General features: G+C 49.6%; 1 protein-coding gene across 8 annotated transcripts in view; it reads right to left on the bottom strand.

Moving 5' to 3' along the window:
* ASAP2 (ArfGAP with SH3 domain, ankyrin repeat and PH domain 2) overlaps nucleotides 1-15,475 on the bottom strand; it is a 167,184-nt gene that overhangs the window by 80,033 nt on the left and 71,676 nt on the right. For all 8 annotated transcript variants that reach the window (XM_078055944.1, XM_078055946.1, XM_078055945.1 and 5 more), the window contains one exon: nucleotides 10,122-10,267. In XM_078055944.1, the coding sequence (XP_077912070.1) occupies nucleotides 10,122-10,267 (146 nt within the window). The remainder of the gene's footprint in view (nucleotides 1-10,121; nucleotides 10,268-15,475) is intronic.

Here is a 15,475-nt window from a genome sequence, read left to right as displayed (position 1 = left end):
GAGCCAGCCAACAGCCACCTTTCCATGCTCTTCTTCCTATTTTTTTTTTGTTGGGGGGGATTCCTTAAAATTCCTTGTCCTTAGCTTTGTCACCTCCATACTCTGTAAAATCTTTCCACTTTCCCTCCTATGCTTCCTCAGCTCACAAGGGCACCATCTTGCCTGCTCCTTTAGCTCGGTCACTGGTGACCACCTGCTGCTGACCCAGCCAAGGCTCCATCTTGGTCCCACTGCACAACTTGCCTGGGAACCTCAGCTGCCTCCTCGACTTAGGCAATGAGCCAGATGGCTCTGCCAAATGATCTTGCCCAAGAGGATCCATCTAGAAGCCTGAACCTCAGGATTCTCCGATTTTTAAGAAGCAGCACGAGAAGAGAATCACAACCGGGAAAGTTGCTGGGCAGACTTCCTACCTCCAGGCCTGAATCTAGAAAACAACAGGTCTTCCCAGGCTCCCCTCCAAAATCCTTAATAGAGTCCAATTCTCTTTGGGGATAATCAGCTTGTCCTTAAAAGGCCAATGTATCGCTGTATAAAACATGGCCAAAGAATCTCACTGAGACTTATCTGTGTCATGTAAGTTTATTTTAATCTGCCTCATTCATGAGAAGCCTGAGGCAGACGACACTTTGAGATCTGTGGTGTTTTTCTTTTCTTTTTAACGTGAGCAAATGCTGCTCAATCACAGAATTAAATAAGTAAAAGCAAGGCTTCCAAGAATGACCAACCACAAGGAGGCCCAGCACCTCCTTGTCAGGGTGGAGGGTTGCAAAAAGACCTCAGACCTCACTGATTCAAATAAGGGCATAATTCTTCGCAGAGGTTTCAGTATTACTAAGCATAAGTATGTATGAAACAGTCATCACCCGCAGGAAACTTCAAGTTCTTTCCGGGAGCCAGAGCCTGAGACCCAGGAGGGCGTGTGGGTGGTGCTGCGAGGTGTGTTAGAGTAGCAGGTAAGGCCACACGCCTGCGCTGTCAGCGTGCTAGGCCTGGCTGCACACACCCACTCACATTCAAATGGATTAAAATTAAATCAAGTTAAAGACCGAGTTCCTTAGCTGCACTAGCCATATTTCAAGTGCTCAAGAGCTACACGTGGCTAGTGGCTTATTATATGGGAGCAGATACCGACCATTTCCATCCATGCAAAAGTTCTATTGAACAGCAATGCCTTAACCCAATAGCTTAAACAAATTTTAAGCAGCTTTATTAAGGTATAATCAACATATAATATGCTACACACATTTTAAAGTGTACAATTTGGTAAGTCATGACATATATACACACACACACCCATCAAACCATCGCCAAAATCCAGACAGTGAACATACCCATCCCCCTAAAAGTTTCTTTGTGCCCGTTTTGCAATCCCCATCTCCCGCTCCTCAGTCCCTGGGCAGCCACTGATCTACTGCTGTCACCAGAGAACAGTTTGCATTGCCCAGAACTGTACATATCTGGGATCATGTGACACGCACTTCTCTCTGTGGCTGCCTTCGTATCTGCTTTGAGAGTGAGCATTCCTACTTGGAGAGCCATCCGTGCTGGGGCATCAACAGTCCACTCCTGTTCCTCGCTGAGCACTGCTCCACGGTCTGGAGAGACTACAATCGGCTTGTCCTGACACCTGCTCAAAGACTTCGGAGTTATTTCCAGTTTGAGGGCTACTACAAATCTTACAAATAAAGGTGCTATGATGATTCGTGGGATGGGACTCTCAAATTGTGGTCGGAAGGCCCTTTGAGAAGGTGACATTTGAGCAGCGGAGGAAGGGAGCCACAGAGCCAGGGGAGAATCTGGTGGAAGAGCATTCCTGGCAGAGGGAACTTAACAAGAAGGCCCAAGGTAGCAGTTGCCTGGTGGATTCAAAGAAGTTTTCTATGTGCTTTCCAAAGACTGTTTATCTGAAAGAATGGGCACCCAGGCAAAGAGGTTTTTGGAGAAGCAGAAGGTATTAGGTAAAATGGCCTAAATCCCTAAATGGCACTGGGCCGTTTGACCTCATTTACCCCTTACAACTATTCTGAGAAGCAGGTGCAGTTATCCCCATTTTACAGATTCACAAAGCAAGAGAGGGCTAAGTTACCCACTTGGCCCCCAGATCCCACTAAGAAGCAGAGCTGAGCCGAGAGGCTGAAGGCAGAGCTTGTCCCAGCATTTCGCTGCCAGCGACGGACTCACACACGCCCCAAGACCGGAGCAGAAGGAGCTGGGAGGCTGAATACAGGCTTCCCTCTGAGGAGCCGCCTACGTCAGAGTCGCCTTCTAGTTCCTTGTCGCACAAGCGGTTCGTCAGGAGAACCATCCAGGTCACTTTCGCTCCTGGGATCCGTGAAGAGACTTCTTCCCTGGCTGGGCGACAGTCCTGGCTGGGGTCTACCGTCCCGCACCCACCCCCACGCGGGGCGCCGGCGAACACATGCTCCCAGGCCGCCTTCTTTGGCAGCAGAACCACTCTGCTGGTTTGTATAATTAAAAAGGAGTGGGGAGCCCACGCTGATCTTGAGTTAAGTTTAACACAAACTGAGAGATCAAAACCAGCCAGTTGCCAAAAACACACACTGGCGACTTTCACACCAGAGACACGACGGGATATAGCTGCTGGTTTCTGCCTTACCCACTGCGTCTCCGCCAGTCACACTGCTTGGATCTTTCAGGTTCTAAGTAGAGAGAAAACAGTGACCCTTTGCCCTCTTCTCCATTAGAGGCTAGGTGTTGAAACTGCACACTTCAGCCTACCTGCAGCCATGCTGAAAACCCGCAGACAGCCGACTCTGAGGCACTGGGGGGGGGGAGCACCAGAACCATCCAGAATTCCACAATGTCTCCAGAAGCCCACGGGACATGAAAATGAAGCCATCGACCAAAAATGAAAGCACCTTTTCAAACGTCTTGCCTCCTAGAATCCGAGGCTGGGAGATACTTGCGGGCCTCAGCGAGGCCCAAGCATCACCGTCTCCATGTCCCCGGGGTAAGCCTCACCTGGCTGTCCTCTAACGGTAGCCAGCTCCTGCTGAGGTCAGCGTCACGGGGAAACTTTGCAAAGGTGCACGTGGTTAGGAACTCTGGGAAGGGGCCCAACCAAGTGTTCTAACAACCCTCCAGGTGCTGCCGCTGCCCCAAAGTTTGAGAACCACCATTCAGTAGGTGTGGCGGGGGGCCGTGATTTTTATTCTAACAAGTTCCAGGGACTGCACTTTGAGAACCTCTGCTCTAGCTGCTTCTCAAACTGTAGGTGCCTATCCATCCCCTAGGGATCTTATGAAGTGCAGATTCTGGTGCAGTAGGCCTAGAGAAGGGCCTGGGAGTCTGCATCTCTAAGAAGCCCCAGGTGATTCCACTTGAGTCAAGGCTAGGGCCTCTGGCGGCGGGGATGACACAATGTCCAAATGCTTTGTAAACTGGAATCTGGGATATGCAAGCACTGGTATGGTTTGCCAAGTTTTCGATTTTAGGGACTGACTGATTAATAGCTGAAAATTCCCAAAGAAAGGGGAATGTACGTGGAGAAGCTAGGACCTGGAATTTATCTACACAAATTGGCTGACGACTCCCCACGGAGGGGCAGGGGCCGGACTCCTGGCGGAGCACCTCACCGACAGGAGGAGACACGGGAAGCAGAGCTCTGACAGCTCACAGACCCCCCTCTGTACCATCCTCCAGCCACCAGCTCCAGCCCTTTGTCACTTTACCCTTTCCTCATCAACCTTGCCTGCTGTCTCTTCCACCTACAGCTTCTGCTCCTGCTATTGCAACTTGTCCCCTGCTTTTACCCAGGCAGGAGAAAGGTCCCTATGGCCTCCTGATCACTGGGGCCGCTCATCTGGCCGTCTCTTCCTGCTCTGCGGCTGCCAGGACAGCTGACCCTCCGCCTTCATCCACATCTCCTACTCCCGTCTGTCCACACATTCTTAGATTTCACAAAAGCTTCTTTTAAAGTTCGAGGTCCCCTACATCATGGCGGTTGTCCCTTTTAATAGCCAACAATGGAGGAACCACAGGATGGTGAGAGAGAACACAAACCCTGTTTGGAGCTCATTAACACTTCACATGATCAGTCCCTAACAGTGTGTCCTCCATGCATCTGACAAGTCACTACAGATATGTGCGAGGCACGTGTTCATAAACCTTGCCATCATGCCCATGTGCAGATGGACCCGAGGACACCTTGTGACACCCCACAGGACTCCCCAGCCTCACCTCCACCCCAGGGACGCAAGGATCCAAGGCGGGGGCCGCACCCTCAGGGCTCTGTGGCATTCGCTGTGGCCATCGGAGCACGCGCTGTTTCTAATAAAAGCGTCTGTGTGCCCCTGGCCAGAGGGCAGCGCTCCGTACCTGGACAGTGCCAGAGCGGGCCCGGTACCCAGCGGGCGATCCATCATCCCCCTCAGTTCAGCTCTCCTCCCTCTGGAGGCCTAGTTCCCACCCCCAGCTTTTCCCATGTTCTCTCACTTCTACAGGTCCGTGTACCGGGGGAAGACAATGAGGTAGTCCTGCCGTTCCAAAAGAAAAAAAAAGAAAAGGAAAAGGAAAGAAACAGTATCAAAGTACATTCACAAATATTAGGTGTCTGTGCTATAACAAGATACAGGCTCTCACATTAGCTTTACTGCTTTTGTTGTTCTGGTCAAACTAAGGATGTGCTTTCATTTTTGGTCAGGGATTTGAGAGCGTAGGAAGCAGCTTACAGGGCTGAAGTCCTGTAAGTCTAAGACAAAGATTTTCCAACTGTATATTAGGCCAGTTAAGAAGTCAGTGGGAAGGTTTCTAGGCATCCAGAGTAACCGTCAGTAGGCCTGTCCACAGACTCCATCCCCCCAGCTCTCTAGCCCGCCGCACTCAAAGCTCAGAGGTTTTTACTTTGCATACAAGCCTGTGAGCCGAGTCCTCCTGTGCTGCAGCCCCCGGCGCTGTGGAGCGAGGAACAGCAGGGCAGACACCGGCAGCAGGAAAAACCAGCAATTACCAGGGACAAGAGCGTCAGGATACCAGCACCTGGGGGGCTCCGTCCTTAAGCGTCTGCCTTCGGCTCAGGTCATGATCCCAGGGTCCTGGGATCGAGCCCCGCATCGGGCTCCCTGCTCCGCGGGAAGCCTGCTTCTCCCTCTCCCCCTGCTTGTGTTCCCTCTCTCGCTGTGTCTCTCTCTGTCAAATGAATAAATAAAATCTTAAAAAAAAAAAAAAAAAAAGAGTGTCAGGATACTAAAATGTCTGAAATGGAAAGTGGGTAGTCTGGCACCAATCTAGGGGCAGAGCTCCCCAAAGACCATGTACGAGATACTAGAGGTTCTATAAGTTTCAGCATAGTTCATTAATATACGCCCAAAACAATGGTAAGTCTTCCTCCCAAAAAGAGAAAATTATGATCGGTGTAAAACATTTTAATTTATGACATTTTCAATAAATGAAGTTAAAAGAGAAGAAGTACGTGTGGCGCCTGGGTGGCTCAGGTGGTTAAGCATCTACCTTCGGCTCAGGTCATGATCTCCGGGTCCTGGGATCGAGCCCCGCGTCAGGCTCCCTGCTCAGCGGCGAGTCTGCTTGTCCTTCTCCCTCCCCCCATCCCCCTTCTCATGCTCTCTCGCTTGTGCGCACACTCTTTCTCTCTCAAATGAAGAAATAAAAAAAATCTTAAAAAAGAGAGAGAGAGAGAAGAAGTAGGTGTAAGGCTGAGAGTGAAGACTCCCGGCAGGATGCTCCCATACTTGAAGCAATGAGATACGCTCTGTTAGTCTGGAGACTGAGCTCACATTTACCCGGACACAGAGGGTATGGCAGGAGAACACGGCTGTTCTGTTACCCACACAGCAGGGTGGGATGCCTCTCTGCCAGGCTCGGCCCACCTCACACGGGCAAGGCCGCAGGCTGCCCCACACCCCAACAGAACCTCACTAGTGCTTTACTCTGCTGCTAGAATATCTTGTAATGCCGATCATTTGCGTAAATAAGTTCATGACTTAGGTGCATGTTGGTCGGTGGAATTTTCAAACTCCTCTTTCGATGAGAGTGAAGTGAGATTTCCTGAGCCCCAGGGCCGCCCCCAGATCTCACACCGGAACTCCATCCTTCCCTGGGCATCTGCTGGCCCTCTTTCCACCTGGGGCAGCTCTGTGGACGGGGAGCACGTATGTATCACCCCCAATTCTCTGAAACCAAGACAGGGACTGCATCTCTGGGAATGACCTTTCAGCAATGTGTCCTCTAATGCAGCCACTCGTTAAAAAGCTACCTCTCAGCACAGAAGTGATCCCTGGAAAATCTTTCCAGGATCCTCACATCCATCTGGTAAGAGGAAAAGAACCTAAGAAATTGGGCTGACTTTATAACCAGTTTAATCTCACACATGTTACATTTCTGGAGCTGCCTTGTTTTTCCCCTTATCCTGCATAACTGCAGAGAAAATTCATCGGTTCTCTGAAGGTGAGAATCTCACCCATTAGTAAAAAAAATCTCACTTTATGTTAAGTTGGCCTTTCTCTGGAGATGTTCCAACTGCTTTATAAATACCCTCTCACACTGCAAAGCAGGTAGGTGGTAATTCTTCTTTCTGGACAAGGGAAGAATTGACAATCTTAGCCACCCAAAACGGAAATGTTTTTAACTGCCTGAGAGAAAGTAAAAGCAAGGCTTTAAAAATAAGAGATAGGACAGATGTGACCAAAAATAGGAATAAGAATGGTATACAAAATACCAAAAAAGGAGAATTCTCCTGTAATCGGCTGGCTCTCAGCAACAGCTCCTTAGAAGCGGCCACTCCGTGCTCCGGTGCAGGGGCAGCTTCGCCGATGGCACCGGCCCAGAAAATCAGGCCTGGTGCATCTAACTTTGGCACAAATAAGAGATTTTCTCCCTCTCTCTGATCTTTGCCAGAGACAGGCTCAACAACCCTAACTCCATAAATTAAAGCTGAAAGCAAAGGAAAGTGCCCGGACTCAAAGCTACTACCACTAGGACTTCTAACGACACGAGGGTGTCACCCGCGTGCTGGCCTGTAGCTGACAAAGAAGCCTCCCCACTCACTGCTCTCCTCTTGATGCCGGCCCTGAGTGGGCCTGGTTTTCCCACCATGAGGGAAACTGAGGCCCTGAGGCTGCCTTGTGGCCACTGCAGCTCCGCCTGGCCTGCGTTTTACTTGACGCTTTCCCCGCACCACCGTCCCTCCTGTTCTGTCTTTTTCCCTCCAGAAGAGTTGATCAGAAACCTTAATTTCTTTAAATACCACCATGGACACAGTATGGATTTGGCGTTTTAAGAGCCGGATTTGAATGGCAACTCTGTCGCTCGCTCACTACGGACCCGGGAAGTCACTTATGGACAGATGAAGGTAGCAGGAGCTGAACTGCCTAGCGGTCAGGAGGACGGAGCGAGTGTCCCCTTCATGCCTATCCTGTGGCCTGCCACACCATGGGTGCTCAGTAACCACCGTGGAAAAGGGAGCAGCACCTGGGCCTGGCCCGGATTCCCGAATCCTGCAGTGCTCAAAGTGGCCAAGCGGCCTTTGCAAGGTCCCGACCTGCCCAGCCTTCAGTTTTGCAGAAAATCCAGAAAAGAAGGGGCAGTTTCGTTTAAATGTGCAGCGGCTCGTGTTCATAAGGAAGTGCAAGCTGGCTTCCTGAGGACTCCACCACGTGGAGTGCTAAGGTGGGCTCTCCTCCACCTGCAGGCACACAAGCAGGGGCCACCCCAAGCTCTTTAAAGACCCCAGAGCCTCCTCAGTTATATAATCTACAGAGCAGGGAGAACCCGGACTCCCTCTTTGGAGCTGTTGTAAAAATTAAGTAAATTAAGAGTGTAAAGCAATTGGCTGGAGTCTATACACAAAACCAGGTGTGGTTCTATTACCTCCATTCTACAGCTAAGAAAAGCGAGGTCTGGAGAGGAGCTGAATGGAGAGGAAAGAGGAGCTGCCTGGTGGGGGGGGAAGGGGGGTGGGGAGGTGCTGCTCATCCTGTGGGGATCCTTCCCGCCGCTTCCCTTCTGGCCCAATCCTGTTTCCTGACTCACACCTCTTCCTCTTTCTTGGCTTCCCTCTTCATTTCGCTAAAGCACACCCTTTAGGAGTTTCAGAGAAATGACGCACGGGAGCTAAATTTTTTGAGCCTTGCATGTCTCTAATTCTACTCTCATGCTCGGTTGGCTATAATTCCAGGTTGGAATTCTGTTCCTCAGGATGTTAGTGGCCTTGCTCCATGCCTTAAAGTTTCCAGTGTTACTGGTGAGGCATCCAATACCACTGATTCCTAATCCACCATGTGCCTTCTGGAAGTGTGAAGATATTGTTCGCAATTTCACACGGAGATATGCCTGGGGGCCTCCTCCCTCCCTGTTCTGGGCTCTGACCAGCCTTCAGTCGGAAGACGAGAGTGGTTGGGTTTCAGGGATCATCTTGTCCTCCTGTCTTCCATTCTCTCTGAGGAGCCTGTCCGCTGAATGATGGGCCTTAAGGATTAATCCTCATCTATGTTTTCCACTTTTTTTCTGGTTTGCTTTGTTTTTTGGTCTATTTTCTGACAGACTTCTATCCCAATCATGTCACTGGATTTTTGCTTTAGTATTTTCTTACATTAATTGTCTTTCCCCTTTCTTTAACCATAGCTGCATCCCTACTCCTTCCCTCTGATACATCTACTCCAGTCTCTCAGAGGAATGAAATGTAGTTTCTTTAAAGTTTTCTTCTGCTATTTGCAATACCCCTGTTTCCTCTAAGTCCTTTTCTCTGCTTATTTTGGTCTCTTTCACTCTGGAGGCTGTTCGCTCAAACTTAGGAGTGAGGTGCCCAGAGCCGGGATGGGGCCGACCCACTGAGGGGCTGGGAGACTGGGATGCAGGCTGACTGTGTCCACAAAGCCCTCCACAGGTCTTCCCTGGGGCCATTCAGTTTCTCCAGGTCAAAAAAAAACGCTCCAATCTAACTCAGTGGTGAGAGCCTAATGAGCATGTCTGCCAGGGTCCAGGGAGCGGGGGCTGACGGGGGGCTAGGGCTCCCCAGTCAGGACGCTCACTGCCAGCTTGTTTGGAGCAGGAAGAAATGGGTGACGAACTCGATAAAAGCCCCCAAGAGACTGCAAATGAGCCTGAGTAAAAAACTTAAGCACAGTAACGGCTTTTTAATTTTACCACTTCCAACTGAAATTTTTTACAAGTGAAGATGGGGAGAGAGACCTAGAGCCTTAAGGATCTGGTTCTTTCCCTTCCCCGTTATTAACGCGTACACAATGTTCCCTTCTTTCTGCCCCATCAAGGCCAGACGTACAAACCCTCCATCATCACCATTTCAAGAACGATGAGCTACTTTATCACTTGTTATTTGCTTGCTGACAGGAGAAATGAGAATAGCGCTGCTGTTTGCGACCTTGACCTGCTCTGGTCACCCATGATCTTTAGAAGCTGGGGGAGAAAAACAGGAAAGGGAGGCTGGGGCCATCCCAGTGCATATTCCCCTTGTGGAAGAAGCCAGGCAGCAGGGTCACAAACACCCTCTCAGGCTGCCCACTTGTTCAGAATTCTGTTCCCACAATGTGGAAGGCACAGAGCTGCCAAGCACAAGAAAGAACCCCATTCACCCACGTCACCCAGCACCTACCGCAGGCAAGAAGTCCCAACTCCAAGTTCCCACTTGCTTAAAAAGTGACATTTTTTAGGCTCTGCATTTGGGAGCATAAAAGGCCTTTAAATATTCATGGCAATTTCTGTGCTTTGATTATAGGTTACCTTGCTGTGTAAGACAGGCCCGGAACATATTTATTAAATACTGTAAGTTTAAATGCCTCCCATAATTACCAGAAACAGACGATTCTACACAGTTTAGAAACTTAAAAATTGAAGTCAGAGGCCCTTAAGAAGATGAATGCATTTATCCATTTTGTCCACAGCTGTGCACATTTAAAATGCTGTCTTGAATTTAAAAAGCCGTGTTACCTTAAAAATTACAATTCTAAAATTTATTCCAAAGTGACCTAATGGGTATAGAAAATATAATTCCTTTAGGCACCGCATGAGCTTTGAAATTTATTCGCAGCTGATCAGACACGCCTTGGCTATCTACCTTTCCGACTAAGGGAACCGCAGGTATTTAACACACGGCCCAACGGCTGCACGTGCGTGAAGACACTTACCAGGTTTTTGAAAAGTGCTGTCAACTCCTTTGTAAACACCGAGAACTTCAGGAACGCACTTCCTAAATCTGGGTCATCTCTGCACACACAGTTGCCCCCGAACTTCTCCAGAGCCTGGGTGTACTGCTCCTCGTTTTCCACGTGAGCTACAACAGCAGTGGGAGACGTACCGTTAGTATAGCAACCTCTCCGTCCCCATCCTTAACAGCTTCTCCCTAAGTTGTGAATAAAACTGAACACATTAGCAGGATACAGATCTGAAAAAAGTCAAGTTGCACCAGAAACAGAAATCACTTTGCTGTCCTGACAACGTCCCAATGCGCTGGCGGTGGATCCCAAGGAAGGAGCACGACAACCAGAACGGAAAGAGCCTTGCACAAGCCCCCCAGTCTCCAGTGCATCAGATGAGGCTCCAAGGGTACCCCGATGCCTCCCACATCTCCTAGGACTCCTCCGTGGCCTACATGATGGCAGGAGGCACCAGTCCAGCCAACGGACTCAGCCCTCTCCTAGAAACTCAGCAAGAGACGCCTGCTCCTCTCTAGTGTGAGGCTCACAGCCCTAACCAGGAGCCACCTGCCACAGCTCTCCTCTCCACGCAGCAAGAGCCGGGGACCCCGGAGCATAGGCTGGGGCCACAAAGGTCAAGTGAGTGCCTCTGTGCTACGCTCAGACGCATCCTCTGCTCAGGTGCCTGACTCCTATACATCCCACAGATGTTTCCTTCCTCCAGGAAGCCTTCCATGACTCTGCCCTGTGCCCCTGGTATCTGGTTTTGGCACTTTCCTGTCCTTGCTCTCAGCATGGACAATGAAATTGTCTGGTAATGTATTTCTCGATGTTAGAAGTATTTAGAGGACAGGGACTAAGTTTTACTTGTCTTTGTGCCTGAAATACAAGACAACACACATGTTGTCTGAATAACAACAAAAAAGCAAACCTTTGTCATCCATCTGATGGCATTTTAGTATGATTAGGCCTTAAAACAGCACCTTTACATGCAGAATCCTGGATTCTGGGTCTCCAGCTCAGTGGTTCCCAATCCCTGTTGGACATCAAAATCATACATGGATCTTATCAGACGGTAGGAGCCACCATCCTGCCTCAGATCTCTAACTCAGAAACAGGGGGGGGGGGGGGGGGGAGGGCAGGTAATTCTAGTAAGTTAATGTGGTTGACTATAATCCCCTCACTTTTAGGTCGGACATTTTTAAGTGAATCCAGCCAGTCCATGATAAAACAACTATTGTTTGCATCAGGCACCTGATTTCTTTTTTTTTTTTAAAGCTTTTATTTATTTATTTGTCAGAGAGAGAGAGCACAAGTAAAGGGAGTGGCAGGCAGAGGGAGAAGCAGGCTCCCCACTGAGCAAGGAGCCTGATGTGGGACTCGAACCCAGGACCCTGGGATCATGACCTGAGCTGAAGGCAGACGCCTAGCAGACTGAGTCACCCAGGTGCCCCAGGCACCTGATTTCTATGTTTTCCTCGTTTCAACGAGAAATGTAACACAACTACTTTGTAGGCACAACAGGGCAGACAGACATGCAGCGTAAACTTGTATGCGAATGCCATCAGACACTTCCTCGGGTAATTAAACCACTGTCAGCCAATGCCAATTCCTGGGCCTGGTAACCGGGGGAAACGAGGGGAACATTTGTTTGTGATGGGCAGCCCTTGACCCTGAGCCAGATTCCTATGATCCATGAATGCCGTGCCCACCCATCTTACCAGGGAGGTGCTATGCCCTAGACCTCCAGTGCTGACCTTCGGGGATTCCAACGTGGGTCTCACAAACAGAAGAGAAAATTAATTTCACTGTTGAAGCCCTTTTCCTTGTTTTTTTCTTTGACATTTCAGAAAAGGACCTGAGAGTTCTGGATAAATTAAATGCGTTTCTGAGACCACACTCAGCAAATAAGACAGAAAAACGCACACACGGGCCCCGAAGAATGTGTACCAGAGCAGGAAGAGCTCCCAGATCTGGGTTCAGGCCCATGCCTTCCAGGGAGTACGTGACTCTGGTGGGTAAATGGCCAAATGTCTAAGCCACGTGAAGGCTAGCAATCCGCCATGAGACAGACTCACAAGGTTAAGGTAAGAATCAAAGAAAAGCGTGGGGACACGAGTTCAGCCACACTCAGCCACGTCCGGCAGGACACATGGTACTGAACAGCGGCACGGATGTCACTTCTAGGGAGCACAGACAGCGTATGCTTTTTCTACACCTCACAACAACTTCATAAGATCTATGAATTCTTTCTCATCATGGTGAAAATAAGTCAGGGCTCAGAGAGATCAGATGAGTTGTCCTGGGCAACAGGGGCGGCAAGCCGCCGAGCCGGGCTTCAAATCCCAGTGCGTCTCACTCAAAGCCCACTGTTCTCTGTACTGATGTTTCTTCACGAAGAAAAACAGCTTCCCTAGCCCAAACCAGGGGCCCACGTTTTAGATTTTTAAAATTCCATTTCAGAGATGGGTCAGTCATACCGTCTAGGTCACTGCAGTTAGAATTCTAGCACACGTGGTTAATGGTGCAGGAGAGTTCCTTTCAAACCACACGCTCTTCTATAACTGTTTCAAAGTTGGTGGTCAAGTCGTAGCAGCTCCAGCGTGGCTCTGGAAGGCAGTGACAGCCACAGCAGGCGTCTGGGGCTGAGGTCACTCCACTGGGTGAGAGAAACAGGAACGCAAAGGCCAAAGTCGCCTTGGGAGCCACATGGTGCCCCGGAAATAGTGCCCAGACTGCTCTAAGTGAACACCCAAAGGGCGGGTGGGGGGGGGGAATTCCCTTTCAGTTAATGCCTATTAGGTGGCCTTTAAGCCTTCGTTCAAGTTAACTTGGTAACACTATGAGGTCTTAATGTTATCATCCCTATTATCTACTGAATAAATTCGGTGAAATTCAGAGGGATTAGAGACTTGCCCGAGATCACACAGTTGGTAAGAGGTGGGGCAGGGGTAAATTCCACCCTCTGCTCACTCTGCAGGCTACCTCCCAGCCCGTGGTCATCTGTGGGAAAGAGGAACCTGTCTTCTCTTCACCGGCAGTCAGCCAGCCTGACACAGAGGAGAAACAAACAGCAGGGCTTCACACTCCAGCACCAAGAAGTACGAACTTCCTATCACCCCTCCTTCTGGGCTTCTCAACTGATTGCCTGGTATAGGTTATGTTTTTAAAAATTCTTTCCCTTACAAATCTTTGAAACAAGGTGTTGATTCCCATACCCCAATCATGATCAATGAAGTTTTGAGCTCATCATCATCACCATAATCTCATATATTTATATTTAAAGTGTTCTGGCCCACTGCAATCTTTATTTTCTGATGCTCAGACTGTTCCCAGCTTGGATCAGAGTAAAAACAGATCTTCACGCTGCTCTACTTGGGGTTTTTAACACAAATTTCTCTTCTTGCAAACAAATTTGTAGCTTCTTGATAAAGATCATAGCCCCGTATCTCTCCGTGACTTCCTGAAACACCCAGCACAGTGCCCACTGTAGGAAGAGTAAACCCTCCATAAATATGTATTCACTGACTGACCTACTGCCCCAGATCGCCCGAAGTTTGAGATTTTCCTACTAGAGAACAGAAAGTAGTTGAGTGCCTTTATTTTTCTTTTGCCAGAAACAAACTTAAAATAGGAACCTGAGATAAATAGCTTGGGAATAAAGTTTCTGGAAAGAACCCAAACTGGTCTATCAGCTTTTATTTACAAAATTGTTGAAAGCTGTTTCTCTAAAAAGAGCTCACTCTCTTGCCTCCCCCGTTGTTCAAATGTATCTTAAACTCTGGTTCTTATTAATGATCCAGATCCAAACATCTTTGATGTGGGAGGGACTTAGGGAAATGAGAACCCAAGTCCCTGAGACCACGGCAGGACAAGAAAGACCCTGTTTCTTCTCAATTCTAACCCCGCAGCCCTTCCATTTCCCACACCTCACAGCCCAAAAGTCCCACTTCCCACCAATCTAATCAAAGGGATGAAATGAGAGATTCTCGCTGAAAAATCTCTTATGAAGCCAGCAAGCACATGTACATCCTGAATTTAGAAGGACTGGGTTTTACTGTGTGCTTTTTAGTTTACTTGATTCTGTTATTTTAAAAAAACCTCGTATCAAGGAGAAGGCCCAATGCATATAGTTCAAGCAAAAACAGTTGGATCCAGGGGCGCCTGGGTGGCTCAGTTGTTAAGCAACTTCGGCTCAGGTCATGATCCCAGCGTCCTGGGATCGAGCCCCGCATTGGGCTCCCTGCTCGGAGGGAAGCCTGCTTCTCCCTCTCCCGCTCCCCCTGCTTGTGTTCCCTCTCTCGCTGTCTCTCTCTGTCAAATAAATAAAATCTTTAAAAAAAAAAAACAAAACAGTTGGATCCAAAAAGGATAAAAGGCAGGCCCTTTACTCCTCCTCTGCGGGCCAAGCACAAAGAGGAAGCAAGGCAGGGACCCAGCACTGCCAAAGGACAGCCGGGGTCCCACAGTCAATTCACCTTCAACCAACCTCTACGTCCACCTCAAATATTTCACTTATCACCTCCAACCCTGCGACAGGGGTAGGACATGCTGGGACGGGACAGACAAGAGTGGGCACGGTAGCTGGCATCAATGTCCAGGGAAAGAGACACGAAGCCACATCACTGATGGCCTGCAATGTGCCAGGTGCTGAGGATTCAGAGACGCCAAGGAGGGATGTCTGAACTGGGGCTGCAAGGTCAGGTAGTAATTTCCAGAGAAGGAACAGGAAGGTAATCAACCCCAGGGAGCAGCATGGAGCCCCTTGTGTTTAGAGGCTGCGAATGCTTTCTTGGGTTTCAAGCCCCTGCCTGCTCGCAGCTCTCAGCTCTCCAAACCATCACAGGGCAGCCCAGGCCCCACGTGCCATCCTCCTCAGGGCCGCCACGCCCACAGCTGGGCCTTTTCAGGTGAAACAGGACGTGGTCCAGAATCCTCTCTTTACAGACAGGAAACCAAAGCTCAGAGAGGGTGCCAACTTGCCCAAGTTCACACAGCAGGTTTGCAGCAGAGCTGGGGCAAGATCTCCGGTTTCCTGACGCCCAGTCCTGCTACGTTCTCCCGTGGTTCGTCAGCCACGATACTCGGCTCCAGACTAACACCAGTGTGTTCCAGGCCTCCAGCCAAGCACACGCACTGGTAACCCAAACACCCAGGGCCACAGCCAGAGAGAAATGGGGGTCAGTAGGTGACCCTGACTAGGACAGGCCAAGCCCCTGCTCCCGGCCAGACCACTGGCCCCTCAGGGGTCCACCTGGGGCAAACTCCTGCTGACACCCCCTCCCCATGCCAAGGGTGCATTTAAGAAGAGACGTATGTTCTCTGCAGGAGCAGCTTTACAAAGA

The sequence above is a fragment of the Halichoerus grypus genome, chromosome 10, assembly GCF_964656455.1.
Source record: "Halichoerus grypus chromosome 10, mHalGry1.hap1.1, whole genome shotgun sequence".
NCBI lineage: Eukaryota > Metazoa > Chordata > Mammalia > Carnivora > Phocidae > Halichoerus > Halichoerus grypus.
The sequence above is the reverse complement of the archived record's forward strand: the minus strand, read 5'-3'. Positions and strand labels throughout refer to the sequence as shown.